The sequence below is a fragment of the Anarhichas minor genome, unplaced genomic scaffold (assembly GCF_050575085.1).
Source record: "Anarhichas minor isolate MPS153535 unplaced genomic scaffold, ASM5057508v1 ptg000050l, whole genome shotgun sequence".
Lineage (NCBI taxonomy): Eukaryota > Metazoa > Chordata > Actinopteri > Perciformes > Anarhichadidae > Anarhichas > Anarhichas minor.
The window spans coordinates 2,393,559-2,413,893 of NW_027466496.1; the positions used below are offsets into that span (position 1 = coordinate 2,393,559).

The 20,335-nt window shown below is 42.0% G+C and overlaps 1 protein-coding gene across 1 annotated transcript in view; it reads right to left on the minus strand.

The window, feature by feature from the left end:
* Positions 1–20,335, minus strand: part of prkdc (protein kinase, DNA-activated, catalytic subunit) — a 29,932-nt gene that overhangs the window by 925 nt on the left and 8,672 nt on the right. Inside the window, exons 26-85 of the mRNA XM_076112631.1 lie at positions 19,932–20,039; positions 19,564–19,790; positions 19,224–19,318; positions 18,866–18,968; positions 18,558–18,691; positions 18,126–18,356; positions 17,738–17,964; positions 17,423–17,631; positions 16,906–17,038; positions 16,548–16,706; positions 16,135–16,338; positions 15,825–16,013; positions 15,494–15,598; positions 15,220–15,387; positions 14,887–15,014; positions 14,511–14,718; positions 14,100–14,278; positions 13,839–14,007; positions 13,609–13,674; positions 13,448–13,511; positions 13,038–13,186; positions 12,789–12,929; positions 12,555–12,674; positions 12,255–12,398; positions 11,842–11,993; positions 11,516–11,647; positions 11,142–11,253; positions 10,775–10,899; positions 10,451–10,600; positions 10,100–10,273; positions 9,748–9,846; positions 9,393–9,603; positions 9,067–9,241; positions 8,726–8,929; positions 8,486–8,601; positions 8,214–8,345; positions 7,901–8,080; positions 7,175–7,386; positions 6,924–7,062; positions 6,598–6,786; positions 6,059–6,283; positions 5,836–5,944; positions 5,599–5,701; positions 5,338–5,500; positions 5,076–5,250; positions 4,532–4,725; positions 4,236–4,419; positions 3,989–4,149; positions 3,579–3,790; positions 3,398–3,485; positions 3,164–3,307; positions 2,849–3,056; positions 2,368–2,435; positions 2,026–2,246; positions 1,673–1,765; positions 1,480–1,560; positions 1,224–1,295; positions 935–1,136; positions 498–686; positions 76–215 (exon numbers count right to left, since the gene is read on the minus strand). Of these exons, the coding sequence (XP_075968746.1) occupies positions 76–215; positions 498–686; positions 935–1,136; positions 1,224–1,295; positions 1,480–1,560; positions 1,673–1,765; positions 2,026–2,246; positions 2,368–2,435; positions 2,849–3,056; positions 3,164–3,307; positions 3,398–3,485; positions 3,579–3,790; positions 3,989–4,149; positions 4,236–4,419; positions 4,532–4,725; positions 5,076–5,250; positions 5,338–5,500; positions 5,599–5,701; positions 5,836–5,944; positions 6,059–6,283; positions 6,598–6,786; positions 6,924–7,062; positions 7,175–7,386; positions 7,901–8,080; positions 8,214–8,345; positions 8,486–8,601; positions 8,726–8,929; positions 9,067–9,241; positions 9,393–9,603; positions 9,748–9,846; positions 10,100–10,273; positions 10,451–10,600; positions 10,775–10,899; positions 11,142–11,253; positions 11,516–11,647; positions 11,842–11,993; positions 12,255–12,398; positions 12,555–12,674; positions 12,789–12,929; positions 13,038–13,186; positions 13,448–13,511; positions 13,609–13,674; positions 13,839–14,007; positions 14,100–14,278; positions 14,511–14,718; positions 14,887–15,014; positions 15,220–15,387; positions 15,494–15,598; positions 15,825–16,013; positions 16,135–16,338; positions 16,548–16,706; positions 16,906–17,038; positions 17,423–17,631; positions 17,738–17,964; positions 18,126–18,356; positions 18,558–18,691; positions 18,866–18,968; positions 19,224–19,318; positions 19,564–19,790; positions 19,932–20,039 (9,194 nt within the window). The remainder of the gene's footprint in view (positions 1–75; positions 216–497; positions 687–934; positions 1,137–1,223; positions 1,296–1,479; positions 1,561–1,672; positions 1,766–2,025; positions 2,247–2,367; positions 2,436–2,848; positions 3,057–3,163; positions 3,308–3,397; positions 3,486–3,578; positions 3,791–3,988; positions 4,150–4,235; positions 4,420–4,531; positions 4,726–5,075; positions 5,251–5,337; positions 5,501–5,598; positions 5,702–5,835; positions 5,945–6,058; positions 6,284–6,597; positions 6,787–6,923; positions 7,063–7,174; positions 7,387–7,900; positions 8,081–8,213; positions 8,346–8,485; positions 8,602–8,725; positions 8,930–9,066; positions 9,242–9,392; positions 9,604–9,747; positions 9,847–10,099; positions 10,274–10,450; positions 10,601–10,774; positions 10,900–11,141; positions 11,254–11,515; positions 11,648–11,841; positions 11,994–12,254; positions 12,399–12,554; positions 12,675–12,788; positions 12,930–13,037; positions 13,187–13,447; positions 13,512–13,608; positions 13,675–13,838; positions 14,008–14,099; positions 14,279–14,510; positions 14,719–14,886; positions 15,015–15,219; positions 15,388–15,493; positions 15,599–15,824; positions 16,014–16,134; positions 16,339–16,547; positions 16,707–16,905; positions 17,039–17,422; positions 17,632–17,737; positions 17,965–18,125; positions 18,357–18,557; positions 18,692–18,865; positions 18,969–19,223; positions 19,319–19,563; positions 19,791–19,931; positions 20,040–20,335) is intronic.

Here is a 20,335-nt window from a genome sequence, read left to right on the forward strand (position 1 = left end):
TAAAAACCCTCAGTGTGGTCTGACATGAATGAAATCCTGTTGATTGGTCTGCCATGTTATGATTTGATGACATACCTGGTTATAGTCGCTGGATTTGCTCCTTCGAGTTTTCTTCTGGCAAAGTTCACCTTCTGTAGGGGATACCAGTTGATTTCTTTGGTGTTTACGCTGTCCGTCCATGTGCCTCCTTTCTTCATCTGTTTCAGCTCAAAGTTCTGTTCAGAGCAATGGGAAACATTGTTTGTCATAAAGGTTATTGACAGTTTACTGTATAGCGAAGGTCTTAGCTTAAAGCTACTGCCACGTATTTCAAAAACTCTAAAGACAAATCAGATTCACACATTACATTCTGCCTGTAACACGTTTAAAATGTCCATTTCTACTTACATCCCCGGAGGTATTATCAAATCTCCTTACCTCTTTTATCTGTGGTTCAAATACCGACAGTCAGAAATTCAATGTTAAATGGGATTTCTGCAGCTGGAGTGATTGGTTACCTTCCAGTCCAACGAGGGCTCCTTGACGAACACATCCATGGTGTTCAGCAAAAGGTCCGGCTCGGCACTGTAAGCTCGGAGGGAGTGGACCATGATGCTCTGGATCAAACCCGACTCCCTCAAGGGTTGCATTAGATTCACAAACTGCTGGGTCAGCCGGAAAGGCATGAGCTCAGGCACATGGAGAAACTGTGAGGAAATACAAGATTGAACGGAGAGGGAATTATTTATACAAGAGATGGTGGTGTCTTTTTCAACAAAGTGCTGTTCACATTTATATAGCTGGACACAGTAACACCTAAGAACCTCATGGTCTTCTGTTTGTTACATTTTCATCCATGCTAGCGGTACGTCTCTATGGATGCCAACGTTGGGCTGTCCTCTACTTTTAGTTAAACATTTTCACTTCTGCCCTCAATGAAACAATCATGGCCAACCTGCGTGGCTGAGCCGAATGCATGACCAAAGTCGATGCCAATCATGCCTCCCGTTTCCATGTTGATCATGAAGTTGGAGAGATGGCGGTCACCAATTCCGAGAATCCATTGGCTGACACACAGCAAGGCATGGGAGCTGATGAAGTGGGAGCGCAGGGAGAGAAATGCCTCAGGACTGTTGCACATCTTCAGAAAAGCTCTCCTAGACATTGGAAAAAAAGAGAAGAAGTTGTTTTACTGAAAGTGTTAACCTTCATCAGCAGTTTTAGAATACAGAGATTCAACTTACTTCAGGAGATCACTGGGCACATGCTGCAACACTTTCGCAAAGTTGTTGACCGTCTCAGTACGTTTCGCTTTCCTGGCAAAGGATAAATATGCTGTAGCTCACATTTTACAAAACAGTATTTCCCCCTGTGGCATTGCCTAATGTTAAAACAGACTATAACAGATTATATATGCTGTGAATATAAAACTACAATCAACAAAATTCAGCTGAAACAGTTAAGTTAAAAGGAACTAAAATGAACATGAGGGAGACTTACTGGTAAGCGCATCCATACAGTGCAATACCATTTGCCTTCTTATTAAATGTTTGGAGCCAGTTATTGTGGTCTTCAACACACCTTTAAGAAAGAGAAATCCACGTTTACATACACCGTTTTCAATAAATATGAAGATGACATATCAACCTCACCACTGGACAGTGGGGTTACTAGATTGAAATATATACTGTACCTCCTTGCCCTTTGCTGTTCCTCGTCAGTCATTGTGTTATACAAGAACTCTTTCAGTGTACAGGTATTCTCCATCCATTCAATTAGACCAATTCTGTAAAGGCAGTGAAAGTGGTCAATTACGTTACCTTACAGTCTATGATCCCCTGTCCCTAACAACTCATTTAAAGAATAAATAATAACAAATCATTATTATAAAACAAAATGAATCTCAGGAATCTGTGTTGCGTTTTATGTCTTATTTGCTGGATGCAAAGAAAACAGGAAACAAGTCTGTTGTAGTTCTACTTCGACTCGTGTAATCAGTACATGCATTAGGTTTAACTGGAAGGATATAATGATGGATGGACAGACCTTGTCGTTATGGGAATGACTTGATAGGTGTGCAGCTGCATGCCTCTGCGTGTGCATGCGGCGTCATGACTCAGCAGAATGTTCATGACAGCAAAGAGCTGCTCAATGCGTTGGTCCTGGCGGAGGTCTTCTCCACCCTTCACCAGAAAGGGGTGGTCCCGTTCATCATCCCCGCGGATGATCAGGCGTTTGGGCCGACGGATAGACGACATCACCTTCACCTGCGGGGCATAAATCCACACTGATATACTGAGCAGCCCACAGTGGGATTTCAAACTTACATAGGGCTGCTATTAGAACAATTAAATTATTATTTGACAGTAAACAACAATAAAAACATACCCTTTCGTCGAAGCCTGTTATTTTTGCATGATATTCTGGCAAAGGTTTGGATCTGCCATCGTATTGTCCTACGAGAGGAAGGAAAACATCTTCATTGGTGAAAAGGATAGAGTTCCATAGAACAATATTATATTTTCACAACTGCAAACATGATGTTCTCTGAATAAGTGGCTCCCAACCGTTTTTGTCAGAGGAATATATATATATATATATATATATATATATATATATATATATATATATATATATATATATATATATATATATATATATATATATATATATATATATATATATATATATATATATATATATATATATATATATATATATATATATATATATATATTTTATTTTTTTTAATTCAAACTAGTTGAGCTACTCTTTTGATCAAAATAATTGATCAAAACCAGCAATGTGCAATATCTAAAGAGTTCCGATTGCCCTTGTTTTAACAGCACGAGTGTCCAACTGCACTGACCTGGGATCTCCAGCTCATTGCTGAATGTGTCTGCTTTAAATCCACTCAGCCAGGGCGAGTATTCCTTTAGGTTCCCTGGTTCCTTCTGAAATCCACGCATGGATGCTGCCAGATCATCCACCTGCCGCACAAAGCTTTTTTCTTTCCTCTTCTCAAACAGCTTGCTGCCTTTAGATCCCAGCAGTTTCTCCACATCTTTGGAAAATTTCTGTTAAATACAAAAGAAAAAAGAAGAAAAAATAGATTGAAATGTGCACATTTTTGTACATGACACATGCATTTGCAATACAAAAAGGATAAAAGCAAACTACAAACTTTGATAAATTTCTTGCGAAACATTCCATGACCGCCTGTGTTACAATCTCCGAGAGAAGATTGCATCTCCTTATACACGTCGCCCATCCGCCTCTTGTCAAAGCCTGGTTTATCCAATTGATTTTTCACACAATCCCACCAATCCTGTGTGGACCAAACGACAATAATCAATGACAGGCCAGTAACCAGGAAGTGGCAGCTTGGTTAATTCATGGCTGAACTTGCACTCATTACCTTAAAAAGCATTTCAGGGTTTGTCAGCTGCTGCAGTGCATCCACAAAGTTCTTCACATGTCCTCCCTTATCCAGCATACTCCGGAGCCTGTTGAATCACACACAATACCAATAAGCAGACGTTTATATACATCATATTGTCATTTTCCTTTCTTCCCAAAAGAGACATTATGCAGTTTACTTGTTGACAAATTCCTGCTGCTGGTGGCCTGTCGTAGAGTCCTCAAACTGGTAACTCTCACTGCTGATCATAAGAGCGTAAACCAGAGCTTGAGGGTAGCACTCCGCTATCTGCTCAATGCAGCGCTGCATGGCCACAGCTTCCGGCTTGTCCAGTAGGGCGACCATTTGACTGATCCAGCCAATCAGCATCCAGCAGGGAACTGACACCATCTACAGGTGGCAAGAAAGTCACGACACACACTTTTGATGTAGTGTTTCACTTCCATAGCTTGTAACAAGTTTTACATTGTTGTGTGATCATTTTCAGTCACAGCAGGGGAAAATGGATGGATGGAACTGATGGAAGTGCACTAAACTGTATTAATGTGGCCTTAGCTTCCACAGCATCCATGGTCTTCACATACTAACCTCTTTCATCATGAGGTCCAGTGTCTCAGAGGGGTACAACTCAATGATCTGCAGCAGACGAGGGAACTTGAGGCGAGCTTCCTCTGAGTTCATCTTCAGTGCTTTAAACATGCTCTCTAATACATGAACAGGCATTGCCAACAGGTCTGGAAATTGGCTTTCTGTAACAAAACGCAAAATGCATCAAGTTAGGTCACTGGGTTACTGGTGCAACAAAGGCACACAATCAGTCAGTATCGTTGATCACCAGTATCACTCTGCTCCTCCTCTCGCAGCCGTTTGTCACAGAAGTTAGCCAAAGTCATGTATGTCTCAATGATGCTGCTGCTTTCCACAAAGTCCCAAGTATAAGACTGAAGCTCTTCATCAGCCTTTCTGGTAGCATCACACAGCAATGTCAATGCTTTCAACTGCAGCCCCACTTCCACTTTCTGCAGGGAAAAAAGATCTCTCATTTACATAGACTGTTTGGACGTACTCTAGTCATACTGTACACTATACAGTATTTTATAAATAACTTTGAAAGTAATATATTTAGAGTACCTTTGGATTTTCATCCGGCCAAGCAGCTCCAGAAAGCTTTGCAACTGCCTCTGCTTTCTCAGCTTCAATAGTTCCCAGGACAGAGGGGCTCCTGCTTACAGCTGTGGCCAGGATGTGGAAGGATGTACCCTGGAGTATCTTTTGGTCTCTGAATACTTTAGCTGTGGCACTCTGACAGTCAGCCTGAAGGTCCTCTGCAGAGAGATGAGAGCTGACATGAAACATCTCAACTGCAAACAAGAGCAGCTGAACTCACGCTTATCTGTTTGTGTATGTTGTTGCGCCTTAAGTTCAGTTCTAGTTAAAAAGTGAACGTAAACAAAAATGTGCTTTGCAAATGATGTTCTTTAGACTTCACAAACACAAAAATGTGTTTTGATGAGTAATACTGAATGTAAACAGAACTTTTGTTTGTTTACAATAAAACTCCACAGGGCACCTTTAAGTTTCACATTCCTACAGTAATCACATTGAGGCTGCCTATCCTTCCCCGTCTTGTAATCCTCAAGATAATGTACAGTTCATGAGTCTTTTCCCTGCTTACCCAGGAGTGGGATAGTCTTCAGGATGACACTGATTTGTTCAACAGGACCCTGGGCCTGGCTGCGTTTCTGGTTGTAGCGGCTAAAACTGTGGACCCACCGCTGCAACCAGCCTCTGTTTGTTTTGGCTTCTTTGTGAAGTTCCTTCAGCAGCTTGGTGGCCACAGAAAAGTTATTCTGAAAACAACATTCGTGTTCCAAGGTGAGTTTGTGGTCAACATGGGACAGCACAAAATAAGTAACTTCCACAGGTTGTTTCTTCACCTGCTTCCAAGCGCTGTCGGCCATTTGTAGCTTCATGTTGAACTTGCAGTCATTTACTAATGTGTCAATGTCTCCCGCTGGGTCTTCTGAATTGTCCACCTCCATGCTGTCACTGGGAGCGTGGCCTCTTAGCTTTACTCTGATCTTGTCCAAGAAGAAACATCTGAAACGTAGAGATCAAATATGACACCGCATCACAATGTGTTATCTGATCATTTAAAAGATTTATAAGAAAAATATTATATTTTTTTTTTTTCTGACCGAGATGTAATGATGTCATCCCATAAATTCACTGGATCCGCTTTGGCATCAGGATACCGCTCGGTCCATAGTCTTATGAGCCGCTTGAGCGAGCTCACAGACACTAGCGAATGAAACACAATGAAAGTTACTAAATGTTGAGAGTGGGACAAAAACATTGTTGTATTTATGGTATTACACAAAGACAGTTGCAGGGAAATCATTCTGCAATTCTTGCAAGACAACGTCTCTGCTCACCGTCTCCTTTAATGAACAGCAGGAAGTCTTGGATTTCAGTCAAGGACTGCACTGACTGCAGGATGGTCAGCCGACTTTGAGTCAACAACGTATCCACACTGGAGTAATTCTATGAGGCAAAAACATTTACTTTTGTTTGCTTTTAAAGTAAGAATGAGTTAATAATGATCTTTGTCGTTCTGAAACTCTGAGGCGATAGACAGAAAGGACGTTTACAGCAGACCTGCATAAAGAGCTGCATGGCATAGTTGGTGTAGTATGTCGCACGGTCATAGTCCTCCTGCAGGATGTAGAGCAAGCTGAGCTCTTGGCTGTAATGGCTTTCCAGCAGCTTTTTGCGCTCCTCCACCTTCATGGCTTTGTCGATGAAGCTGAGAAGAGTTTGGTCCACCTCACCCAGCTGCAGCTGCTTCAGCATGCTGCGAATCATGTGCTGCAGGTACATTTCCTGGCACAAACGCAAAAGACTGGCGTGAGAAAAGCACTAGAACTTTCACATGTTCATTGTGCATTGCATCACAATATGACTTATATCAGGCTATGATATGCTACAGAATTCTTTAACTTATTGGTCAAATTCAAGCGAAAATTCAAGGTGACTGAAGAGTCTGGGATGGTCATTTGCATGCCATGGAGGCCTGAGTTAACGTTCATTCAACAAGACATGAAGAATACCCGGGTTGGACTCAAAACCTGCAGGACATCAGTTCTCCCTGGTGCATAGCTGAGAATTCCTCGATTGTGAAAGGTAAGATCTAGTACCTGGTAGAGCGGCTCCGACCACATCCTCTCGAGGTTGGGTGGGGAGTTTTCATCTATGTACACGGTGGAGCAGTACTGAAGAGACTTCCACTCAGTCAGCTGACTGTAGGCCTGCATGGCAGCTATTTCCCAGAAGTCCTTCTCAGAGTCTGTGGGATCGCCATCACTCCATTGCTCAGTGTTCAGGGCCTGCCAGTATGGAAGAGAGTAAGCAGTTTGACCCCATTGTGCTGCACACACAAGCTAGCAATCTGATAGAACTGCACCAATCCACATGCATTGACATGCTACCTAAGCACTACGCTAGATTTATTGTAAACCTATACCTCATTGTAAAGCTTCACAGCATCTGCAAAGTCAGTGTTGGCTTCAGCTTGAAGCGCAGCGCAGGTGATCGCCTTGGTCCCAACTTTACCACCAAAGATGCCGCGTACGACATCATAATCCTCCAAAGATCTGTAAAGCCTGGAGAAGACCGGGAACAAAGACTGGATTGAGTAATTAGTGAAAAAATAAAGCTAGCATTCAGTTCCAGCACTGATAGAACCAGTATCAATGGTCAACAAAGTTGTAACACCTTGCTAGGTGGATCCATTTATTGGTGTCCGGGGGGATTTCTTTGCGTCCTCGTGACCGCTTGGCAGAAGGCTCATCCTGGCCACCGGCATGCAACAACAAGCCCTCTTCCAGCAGCAGGATGCCCGACGGCTGCTGGAGACTCATCAGGCAAGTGGAGCTGATGGCTGCTGGATCGAGCAGATGCAGCTCCTTATGCTGGTGGCACATGTCCTAGCAACACAACCAGCAGAGTATCAACTCAACCCATCAGCTTTCAGCCTTGAAGTTTATAGTCTTGAGTTTGACTCTAATAAGCTATAACATAGCGAGGCAGCTACAGTATTATTGGAGCACTTGCATGGCAAATTGTATTTCTTGCTAATTTGTTAGCTGTTCTACAAAAAGGTGGACGGCCTGATATGTTTGGACTTAAAAACTGGTCTTGCTCGTGTGTGAGACTCACAATGATGTGTTTTTCTATAAATGCAAAAATCACAAATATTATGAAGAAGAAGAAGAATTATTATAATTATGTCACCCCTGACAAAGGCTACCCTCCAGAGGAAACTGGAATATTATTGTTAAGATCCTAAATACTTACTGGCCATAAAGTCAGTGGTATTGTGGATGTAAATGAAATGAATACAGGCGCTACCTTCATTTTGACAATATCAATGAATGCTATTCAGTTTTCACATTTAAGACTTTGCAAGCAAAATATTAAAATAGTTTTTCAAAGTTATACCTGCACACATGCTATGAATGGAGGGAAGCAGAGGGTGCTGTTGCTCAGGAATGTATTCATGCTGAGACGCAGTTCCTCTTTAATCCTCCCGCTCTCCACTCTTGTTTTGTGTGTTTCCATTTCTTGGAGGATTCCAGCAAACAGGGAGCTGAACAGCTGTTTGGCTAAAATTGGATCTCTCTGAAGGAACATGCATAGGGGAAAAAAAAATCCATTAGCTGCTTGTTTTCTGTTCTTTAGGGTATATGTATTCATTTATATTTAGAGACGCAGTACTTTGTGAGAAGGGCACAGAGAGCAGTGGCAGTCTTACCTGGGCTAGTGCTTGAAGGGGGGCGATGAGGCTACTGTATGGGATCTGGATGTCTGGGAAGTCTCCCACTCTGTAGTTACGATAGAGAGTCACCTGAGCCTCTTTTCGCAGCCTTTGATCAGCTTTGTCCACCTGTGGGACACACAACAGAACCACAGACAGTAAGCAAGACTCACATCTTAAAAATGTTTGTGCTGCCATCCAGACTTTGACAAATGAATTTCACTCAGGATAAATGTGGATCAGCATATTGCTTGTTGCGTGTTTGATACCTTTTTCTGTCTTTGCTGTTGGATCTCTTTATGCGCAAAAGTCAAGCTGACTTTCTCCTGATCCTTGAGAAATCGGCGTCTCAATCTTAAGATGTTACTGCGTTGCTCATTTGCCGCTGTTGACATAGAAACAACAAATCACATTTACAGAATTACAATCCATTTGAAACACTGTTTCTCTCTTGGAACATACTTAAGAGTCACAAAGCATTAAGTCAAGGATGGAAAGTGAAAACCAACCTCTAGTGCGACTGTCCACCTCATCGGTTGATGCAGTAAGGCGCCTGAGCCCAAAGCCTTCTCCCACTGGTCTCCTTGCTGTAGTTTGTCTCTCTTGTTTCTTATCAAACGCCAACAATGAAGACAGAGACTCAGAGCCAAGTGTGTACTCTGCTAGTGTGTCCACACTGCTGCCCGTCAGCCAGTTATATGCTGTACGTCGACCTGGGGAAAAACAAATAAAAACAAAACAAGGTAAGTATACATATGTTCACCTACAAATTCTCTGACCTCAAAGCTACAGGTACAGCAAATGCTTCCATCTTTAGTGCTGACACCAGGATATGGCCTTATAGCAGTACCTGCTGTTTGGGTTTGGCTGAACTCTAATGAACTCTGAGTGGCTCGGAGCTTCCCCTTAATGCTTCCAGACTGCGAAGCCGCCACACTCTGCGTGCCTTGAGAGCTTTGAGTTTCAACAAACATGGGAGTCATCACCGTGCTCCTGAAGCGCCAGTTGGAGTCGATCACATAGTCCTGGAGAGTGGAGAAACATAATGAACACAGCAGGCTCATCAGTAACATACAAATACAAATCTCAAGTTTGAAGTAATAGCTAGTAGTAACTAATTTGAACTAGCTTATTTCTTAAAGACCCCCTGAGAGAAATAAATGATTTTTAACTGACCTGGAAGGTACACTCTGACAGCGGATACTCAAAAATGTTTCGTATGAAGTCGGGACTCTGGCTGGTCATTTCCAGCAGAAGATTGGTAGCCAAGCTTAAGAAACACTTTTCAATTTGACAGGAGTACAGAGAACGAAGCACCGTCAACATTCGCTCAAGGGTCGCAGTTGGGAGGCGCTTCTCCTGACTCCAGAAGTTACGAACATAAAGCCTACAAAAGAAAACGGACAGGGATGTTGTCGTTTTTCAGTCAAAACACTGAATATTGTATTGTGAATTGTTTAAATTGCAATACCCTGATTAATATGAGAAAGGATAAAATAAATAAAACAAAAGAGAAATAGTTGCTTCTTACTGAAGGCCTTGGTTTTCTTCAGACAGTCCCTGAAGTAGTGTTTCTTTAGCTGCGTTCAAAACCTCTAGTGAGGTGTTGTCCTCCATGCTCTCTGCATCACTGGAAGAATAACAAACAGTATATCATTAAAGTTCATACCAGAGACGTAACCTGTCACTGCTCATGTCCAGTGCTAACAAAAAGCAATATAATAAAAGTTATACTGAAGAATTTGCAGGATTTGCTACTCGTGCTATATGCAATTTATTTTGCCCCACATTGATTGATTGTTTGAATCATGCAGTCAAATCAGAAGAGAGTTACTAAAATCAATGCATTATGTGAGAACAGACGCCAAAATGGCTCACAGTACCTGTAGTTGTCCTGGATCCACATGAGGATGTCATACATCCTCTCTCTGCACACTGGTGAAGGATGGGAGATGAAAGCTGTCACAGCTCCCAGGAGCTCCTGAAGCTGAACCGGACTCAGGCAGGCAATCATCTTGTGGATGATATCCAGACACACTCTCTGCCTGGCTTCATCCCTGACGAGTAACATGCAGAAACATGGTTGCAGCACAAATGAGCATTCAAATGTGTTATTCATTTAGATATGAGACAACACCACTTTAAACCCTCTGCAGCTACCTGCAGCAGAGTTTTGTCAATCCGGAATGACAATAAGCATGCAGATCACATAGAGTTGCCTGGTCAGGACTTACCTGTGGCCCATCATTTGAATGAAGCCTGTGGTCTTCAGATGCAGAAAGATGTCTGGGATGACATCCGCACGGCTCAGCACGCACTCCAAACAATGAGTCTTTAAGATGCCGTGTAACTTTGGCAGGAGGGAGAACACATGGTTGACAAACCTGAAGAATAAAAAAAATACAGCTGCAGTTACAGTAAGACTGAGACAGGTTAGAAAATGACTTAGTTTCTAAGCCATGGATCAGGTCAAAGGAAATTGACATACAGTAAGATCCATGAAATGATTTATATCAGAGGGGAATCACATTAAACATAAAGCAGAACTACAAACTCACCGATCCATAAATGGAGGAAAGTGCTTTGAAACTTTGTTCAAGCAAATAATGAACTTGTCATCCATGTCTTTCTTCTTCAGGTTCGTTATCTTACTTGCAGCCAGACTGAGAAGCTCTTGACGATGCTGAGACAAGAAACAAAAATGACACAAAATCTGAATAAATAACATGAATATATATATATATATATATATATATATATATATATATATATAAATAAGAGTATTGCAGATAACAGATAACTTCTGAAAATAAATATTCTTTTCCAATATGAGCTCTTTGCTACTGAGTTGATTTGAGCTCTCCTCAGACATAAACATAAATGAAGTGTCACTGTAATTCAACCAAACTAGGGAAGGTCTCATACATCGTCCGTTTCAGTCATGTTCTTCAGGATGAGGCCGATAATCTCAGCAGCAGCTGCGTAGACGTCTTTATATCTTACGAAGGACACGTTGTTGGTGAGAGACTGGATGTACCTGAAAAAAAAACAAGATGGCAGTATGTGAGCAAAAACACGCGTGTACATGTTTCAGAAGAAACCATCAATGTCTGAATATATTGCTCTCTATTTCTCTTCCTGGTTGTTTATTTGTTTCATTGATTGATTTCCCCCCCCTGAACTTAAACCTTGGATAAATGGCAGTTGTGTTAGCAAATTAAATGGTGGTTTCAAACAGTAAAGCTGTCAGCTGACACGTTGCATAGTATGTTGCCATTTAGCCGCTCTATATATTTTACCCGTCGTATTCAATTCCACATGAGGCATCGTAAGCAGGGAGGTTGTTGCCCAGGATGATTCCCATCAGCTGAAGTCCAACAGAGTTGTCTTTGCTATTTGGGTCGGTGCCACGAAATCGGTCGTATATCAGACTACAAGGGCAAGAAAAAGATAAAGTCAAGGACCGGTTCAATTCACAATACAATTTACAGAATTACACAATGACAACACATTTCTATTATTTTCCATCTGGCTTTGAAATCGCACTTGTCCTGATCTGGCCATTCCCACTGAGCTACAGGCTTGTGTCAAAAGCATTTGTTCAGTGAGAGCATTTGAGAACTACCTGTAAGGCACATGCAGACAGTCTTTCCAGCACTCAACCAGGGTACGAATGATCTCCAGATTGTGCCGGAAAACTGCCCTCTTGGAGTTGAAGCTATGCTTCATCAGGAACTCCAACAGCCGGTTGGCGAGCACTTCATCTCTGGGGTTTCCCTAGGACAAAAGAATCCTGTTACTAACAGTAATCCACCAGTTATTTCATGTGATAAAAAGACAACAATAGGCTAAAGGAAAACTTGGGGATACTCCCGCTCATTAAAAACAGTTTAAACTCGTTTATAGGGTTCTTATACCACTTAAACTGGAAAATTCATATGCAATATATTGTTATCAAAATATTGAAAACTACACAGCAATGACAAAAATATAATAATGATTTATATTTGCGGCCTTTAAAATGTAAGCATTAGCCACCTTTGGGCTGACCAGGCTCGTCCAAGAGAGCACCGTGACGATGATATCCACCACCATGAAATGGATCCCCTCTCCTCCGTTGTTTCCAGAAACGACGACCTGCAGGAGCGGCCCCAGCCAGTGCTTGGCATATGGTCGGAACACCTGGAAGGATCAATAGCAGAGATTGAATCCACAGACAAATAGTGAACACAAGAGGAGCAGCAGTATGAGGTGTCACATACGGGTAGATACAGCATTACTGTATCTATTTCTTTCCAAAGACACTAACTGAATGAATTCACATTGAGCGGCATTTACCTCCTCTGTGTTGATGAGCAGCTTTGAGATGAAGAGTCGAATATTCAGATGTGTAGCTGGATTTGATAGTTTGCCATGTAGAAATTTCATCCATGGAGGAAGTTCACTCGGCATGTTTCCCTGTTTCATTAACAAAGAAGAGAGCAGTTCCAGAATAATATTTGCATACTGATCATATTCATAAATTAGTGATTTAATCAGTTTCCTGCTTTACTCTTCCTCGGTGCCACTGACCTGTTCAATCTTGGGGGTTATGTTGTTCCTTAGCATGTGTCCAATAAGAGCAGTCATGGTCGCCATGCATTCATGCTGATTTAGCTCATCCATTTCCAGATCCACCATTGCATCCTGGGAGGGATTTGTCTCCTCTGTCTCCTTGATGTAGAAACATACAAACACTGTTGAGACCTTCATATGACACTCAAGCATGTTACAAGCTTGGTGCAGTGTTATAAAGGGAAACATAAAAGACTAATGACTAACTCTTTTTGCAACAGTGCGTCTTTGTCCTTCAGGGTTTTGGGAGCTGAAGGAAAAGCTTTGGACTCCGGTGGAGAAATCGAACTGGCTCATCTCCTCACTCAGGCTGCTGTCGGCCATGTAAGACTGGGAGGACAGATACACTGGCGCTTCTGTGGGAACCAAAACGTAGATCTCATGAACAGCCTCTACTGGAGATGCACTGACCTCTATGGCCAACTATGTATCTTTGTTCGACCCATCGCATCCCATTTCATTGTAAAAAGTAGGGCATTTTTATCAGACTTAAGGCAAGTCTAATAATTAAGCCTAGAGACATAACATGCAGTCAGGTAAAAAAAAAAAAAAACTAGTCTGTGGCAAAGATTGCTAAATTCCAACAGTTTAAAAACATTGTTGGTAGCAGAACATACCTCCGTTCTCCTCGCTCACTTCTTTCCGAATCATCACGTATTTCTTCTTTCTCTCAAGTGGGACCTACAGTGATATATAAATATATATACATGTATGAATAAACCACGACTGCAACTCTGAGTATAGTATTAAACAAACAGTCATGTTAAAAAAAACATACCTCAATTTCAATTGGAAAGTTGTAGGTCCTTTCAACGTCAATGATATTCTCCAGAATGAACTGATTCTGGACAAGGAAAGAAAACCACAACCAGTGAAGTCCTCAGTCACTAAAAGACACCACCTCTCATCTCTTATCATGGATTACACACACAATAAGCTGTAGTGCTTGGCTCCAAAATGAAAGATGGCTGCAGTGCTGAAGAGGGTTGGATATAATTATACAATTACCTTCTCTGGCTTCTCACTGAAGAGGAAGCCATAGTAGAATTTGGGCTCATTGAAGCTGCAGCTGATGGCTGCGATGGCACAGTTGTACGCAGCACAGTGATAGTGTCTCCTGAGATCAAGGAGCTGAGTTTCACCGGCCATGTTCTCAGTGAACGCTTCAAAACAGGACCTAATTAAAATAAAATCAGCATTCATTCGTTGAACAATAAGGACACTTTACATCATTGTCGTGACGCTTCTTGAATCGTGAAAGTGTCCTACTTGATCACGGTCTTGGACAACTCATTCCCCTCTGTTTTGTCTGAACGACAGTAGGCTTGATTAATGCGGGATTCCTTGGAGTAGACCTCTTCTTTGGGAAGCAGAGAATACAGGAGCTCCATCAGCTTGTAGCAGCCGTTCTTCTTCATCAGCTGGATCTCAAATTCCATTTCATTTGACTGAAATTGAGAAATAAATTAGCCTTAAAAACGATTTTCAATGTGCTCCTCTGACCTAAATAATTCAGCACTAGCTGTGGCCTATGAGGACAAAACAATACAACAGTTAAGTGTTTGATTAAAAGCTAAACATGCCATATAAATGAACATAAAAACATAAAAATAATACGGTGAAATAACAAAACACAGCTACAACAGCTATTAGCGTTCCCCAAAATGTTAAGAAGCAAACCTTTGTGAAGCGGCTGAGCAGCAAAACTATTATGTCAGAGACATTCGCCACAAAGAAGTCATTCAGGGCCTTGGTGCTACAGTGAGAGGCGAGAGGTAGCAGGACCCTCTCCATCATGGCCTGCAGCATGGAGCTCATCGGCACATCCCCCTGCTGGATCACCCGGTATACTGTACACAGTAGCTGCAGCTGCCGCTCACTGCTTGACCTACATGTAGTGAGACATTGACAAACACAGGGAGTGGACACAAAATAAGAGACTGCCGTACGTTCCAATAATGCATATAATATAACGGACCTTGTTTAACCCACCAATTCAAAACACTGACACTTCATGTGCAACCTTACTGTCTCCCGTGAATGAGGCTTTACTAACCGTCTAGCAATTCTTTGGAAACAAGTTTGGAAGGGCTCCTCCATGATGTGCTTTCTATCGCGACACAGAATCCCTGCCATCACTTTGAGAAGAAGTGGGCTCTGAGAAAGCTCCAGGGCATCCAGCAACTAAAAGACAGAAAGAAACGATTGGTCCAACATTAGAACCTTTCTTACATGGTGAAACCTGCAAGAGAAACACACACACACACAAGAGTCTTTGGAGACAGGTGAGTCTGCTTGTTCTTAAGAGAAAAAAAAAAATCTATCAATGATGTTCCCCCCCCCCCTTAATCTGTGTTATCCTCCTTAATCTACAAAACCCTGACTTCACCTTTCGGATACAGTCCATGTAGTTGTTGCGGTGCAGCGAGCCCTTAGGGAACTCATCGGACTGCATGGGGAAGTGGGACGCAACCAGGGAGTCCAGGGCTCTCTGCAGCTCACCAAGTGGCTCCTCTGGGAGGGTTGTGAAGAAGGGCAACACCAGCAGAGCCTGACTCTGAAGAGTTGAGGGAATCCAAGAAAATTAAAACACACAGATTCCTGTATGGTAATTTGAAGCGATCCACTACACTGACTCTCAAAATGTATTCCATTCCCATTACCTTGAGATTCAGTGGCAGACTCATGTCAACCAGCAGCATGGTGAAAGTGGAAAACACCGGTCTGAACGCGTCGTGGTTGGTATCGGAGCAGACAGAGGAGTCAATCTGATGACAGAGGGGAAAAAAGAGGAGGACATTAAAGGAAATTTGAAAAAAAAACAATGGGTAAGCTTGTATTGTACTGCATTGTATATATTTTTCCCCGGCCTGGGCACATAAATTACAATGATAATTATTACTTATTCACAAACCTGGCAGGTACAGTTCCGAGTTAATAACATTAGGATGCTTTTCTATGGGACATGCAGCAGTAACTACAGATTCATAATACCTGTAGGAGCTTGGAGAGCAGCAGAAGAGTGGCAGTCTTGCTCTCTGGAGTGGAGGAGTCTCCTTCCCACCACGACTGCAGACTATTCCATCTTCTTAGCACCTCTTCGACCAGCTGTTTTCCCTGAGTCTTCCTCACAGAACGCTCTCTAAAGCTATGGTCCAGCATGCCATTCAGCAACACGCTCACCTGATGAACAATAATTCAACACCAGAAAAAAAAAATAAAACTCACATGTAGAAAAACAATAAGGTGCAAAAACTTTTTCTGAAATTGAAAAATGTGAAAGAAAAGGAGGAGAGACAGCTACCATGCTGGGGTTCTGAGAGGATGCTTTCATGAGGCGTGGCACTGTGGTGTTCAAACTTTTCAGCAGCTCAGTGTTGATGGTCATCTGGAAGAGGCTGTAGAAGTACTCGCCGTGCGAGAAGCTTAGGACGTTCTGGCTATGACTTCCAGAGATTGGCACAGAGAGCATGATGGTGTTCAACAACAGCTCCACCAGCTGCTCACTCTGCAGAGAAACAGCAATATACAAGAGGAAAGCTGTGAAACACTTGGTAAACGTTTTACAGGGTGTCGAAAACATCCACTGTCAATATTGCTACATTATTTTCATCCTAACTTTTTTGTCGTAGTCAGTTGTCTGCAGCATAAATAACTCACCACAAGTAGCTTAAATTTCCTCTGATCAAATCTAATCCAAAGAGAGGTAGCACTGACCTGTTGATTTAGAGAAAAGGCAAGCTGAAGCAGGCCATCCGCCAGAGTCTTGGTATTTATGTCCAAGGATGGAAGTGCCTTCCGGTCCTCACCCGGCGCGATTCCTTTATACACCGTCATGAGAAGTTGGGACCCAAGGGATTTGGCATAGGTGTCATCCTTTAACGCGATGAGAAAGACAAAAAAACACAAACAAAATGTGTGTTCTTTATTTGAGGATAAAAACACTGTAGTATCATTTAATGATTATGAAAACTGAATTGCATGGGATGGAAGTAAAACACAGTGGTGCAAATAGAACGCTTATTGTGGGTTAATGGTCACACAACCCCATTTGAAAATGTCCCAGGACGAATACCTGGCTGTGCAGAATGGAGCTGAGGAAGTCGGCTTTGTGGATCTGCTTACAGGACGACAGAACCATTTTCATCTGGTCATGGCGGCTCAGATTGCTCGAGTAACAGAGGTCTACAGCACACAACTCCTCCACACTAGAGAGACCATTAACGACATTAAGAGAGAAAGAAACACGGGATGATTGTACTATGATCACGATCATCATGGTCTCCAACGACTGCAATCAGAAGACATTTTTGTTACAATGTAATACAACTGATATGCTATCAATGTTACTGCTGTATACTATGACTGTATATTTATTCAGGTCTCAGTGAGCTCTATTCAAGTTTGTAATTTTGTTTCCATACATAAAACAAACACTCAACTTTATTGATCTGCGTTCTTTCAAAATTCAAATCCGCTGCCTGTTGAGTATTATTGCACATATTACACAATAACAAAAAAACATTGCACGTGGCTTGTCTTGTTCTCTACTAGTGAACTTAAAATAAGAGTACTACTCGGAGATGATTTACCTTTTACGGGAGAGTTTTGTCCGCAGACTGCTTTCAAGGCGCGTGCGGTAAGGCGAGGCCAGCAGCGCCTTTAGTAAAGGAACGCACACTTCTGGTAGGTTCCTCATTACCTCCACATCTGCCATGTTGAACCCCACAGTGGATGGCTCACACACCACCAGCGCAGTCAGCTCAAAGAAATCTGAGACAAAAACATCTTGTTCCAGAAGCTGTGAATAAATGAAGGACAAAGTGAGCAAACGATTTTAAAAAAGGAGACCAAGAAGAAGACTAAGGACTTCCTTTATGTCAAGAGTGTCGTAAATTCAGCGATACCTTCCAAATCTCTTGGTCCCCTTTGACAAGAATCATGGTGGCAAAGACCAGCAGGCGGACAATGATGGTGCACTTGCTGAAGTTGTACTGGTCCACCTCTCTTGGGCTGAAGTGAGAGGTCCTCTTGCCAAGGGGGAAGCAGCTCTCTGCTGCTGCCAGTTCGTGAGTTGCCAGTTCCGTCAAAAAGAAACAAGTAGCTTTCAGAAAGCTTGATTTCTCTTTAGGGCCTTGACAACGAAGGAGGAAAAACAACCCAAAAACATTTAATTCATTTGGTAATGTTACCTGGACATGTTAACTAGTCATCCAGTATACATGTGTGTAAGTTGAGCAGGTGAGGACTTTCTGAACAGATGATGTCAGCAAGAGGGATTTTCTGATGACTTACTAAGCATGACGTGAGGCTTGATTATGTGTCGGTGGATGAAGGTGTTGTAGCAGTCCAGGGCAGCCAGCAGTACGTCCATCCACTGCAGGGTTGCTCTGACACTGAATGGACCCGTCAGGTCCCCGAGAGTTGGCTGAGAGAGGAGACCTCCACCCTCGAAACGTGAGATCAGAAAACCTTTGCCATGATCCTTCAGCATGCCGTCTACCCACTGAGGTAGAGACTCCTTTCCTAAATTCAGTCACACACATCAGAGAATGTATTCACATGTAAGTGAATGAAACATAAATGAATGCATCACTGCTGTGTTGATACTATTTGAGATGAACTCAAAATAATAGCTTGGTTTATAATTGTATTTTCTTTTTATAACTAGCATTTGTTGTTCTTACTGGTTCATCTGATCAAGGCTACCACGGTAGGATTGCTCACCTGGGAGGAGAGGTACGAACTCAAAGAAGAGTTCCATGCATTTGTGGCGACACTCAGTCTGAGGTCGGCCACATTGTTCCAGAAGCCATAAAACCACATCAGAGAGGCACAGCTTTCTATCAGGTGGAAAGCCCCTTTATGAACAAATAGGAATAAAAACATAATGATTTATTTATACATATAATCTCTAATGTCTTATCTTTTCATAAACATTACTGCAACTCGGCCTCCTGTACAAAAAAAAGAGTGCACACATTATGTAGTTATGAAATATAATGTTTAATCTACACAATGTAAAGATGACCAACCTTGGGACGCGTGTCTTAGCACTGTGCTGATTGAGACTGGCGCCCTTTTGAATGATGATTCTTTTCAGATGATCAATGGCACTGCAAGACTGCTGCACTGTACCTGAGGATGGAAGAGTGGCAAAAACAGATGCAGACCTTTTTGAAAATTAAACTACAAGTTTCCTTTAATGTGAAATGGAACCTTTTTTAACACAACAGCATTAGAATATATATATATATATATATATATATATATATATATATTTTACAATTACTAGCATGTGGATTAAAAACAATAGTGCTGTAACATCGCAGGAAAATAAATACATTACTATCTGAATGTCCTGTCTGAAAAGCAAAGTGGAGGAACAGTTACCCATAGATCGCTCATCTGAGTGTGCAAGAGCCAGACTTTCCACAAATATGACGAGAACTTCAAAGATGAATTGCTCCACCAAGGACTTCTCCTCCCTGCAGAGACAAATAGGCAGCAGCATTGAGCAAATACAGTACAACTGTACAACATTTTGGTGACATAAAACCATTTCTCACAATTAACTTAGTCATTCTACATGAAAATGTATTAATTTAAATATAATGAAGACAAAACCTTGTCACTATCAGCATTGGCTTTCATTTACCAAACCAGTCAAACCTTAAATATGAAAAACAAGACACAGCTTGCTATTCTGGGGGTCAGCAGAAAAGTATCGTACCTGAATTGTCTGTAGATGCTGTTGAATGCTAAGGCCGCACCGAGTCTTTTGAAGCCATTGGGGTGGAGAGCCAAGCTGTAGATACGCTTAAACAAGGACTTCATGTTGGTAGGACTCTTCTCCTGCTGCTTGGGGGTGGTTTGCTTGATTGACCATTTGACAAACTCTTCAATGCAGCGGCCACAGAAGTCTCTGAGAGTGCTATCTATCGGGTCAACCACACCGTCCTGAGGAGAAAAACAAACACAGCGATGTGTGTGCTTCACATGGCAGAAAGGAAAGGAAGAGTCTTCATGTATTTATGCATAATCTCAGGTCTTGTTTGAACACTTGGCCTGTAAAGCCCTTCATAGAATACAAACACTTACCATAATGGCCTCCAGAACAGCTACTGTGTCTTGGCTCTCAAACTTCTTGTTGTTTGTGAACCAATGAATCAGCTGCATGACCAGCGGATCAAAGAGCTGTCTGGTGACCTGGTAAAGAAATTTGAATTCATAAACATTACAGTAGACATCATGTGAGAACCCTAATATTATTTTTGATTTGGGGGTAAACTGTCCCTTTAAGGTCATACACAACACATATTTAGCTCCTACCTAAACCCTAAAATCAACATCAACATCACTGAATACTACCAACTAAATAAATCATTCAAACGAAATGGTAACTTCATCCTTAAACTCCCATCAAGTGTCTGTAAAACTTCCAAATAATCTCTTTTTTCTGAGAGATAATTAACACATGTCTCTCCCTGTTTGGATAACAATCA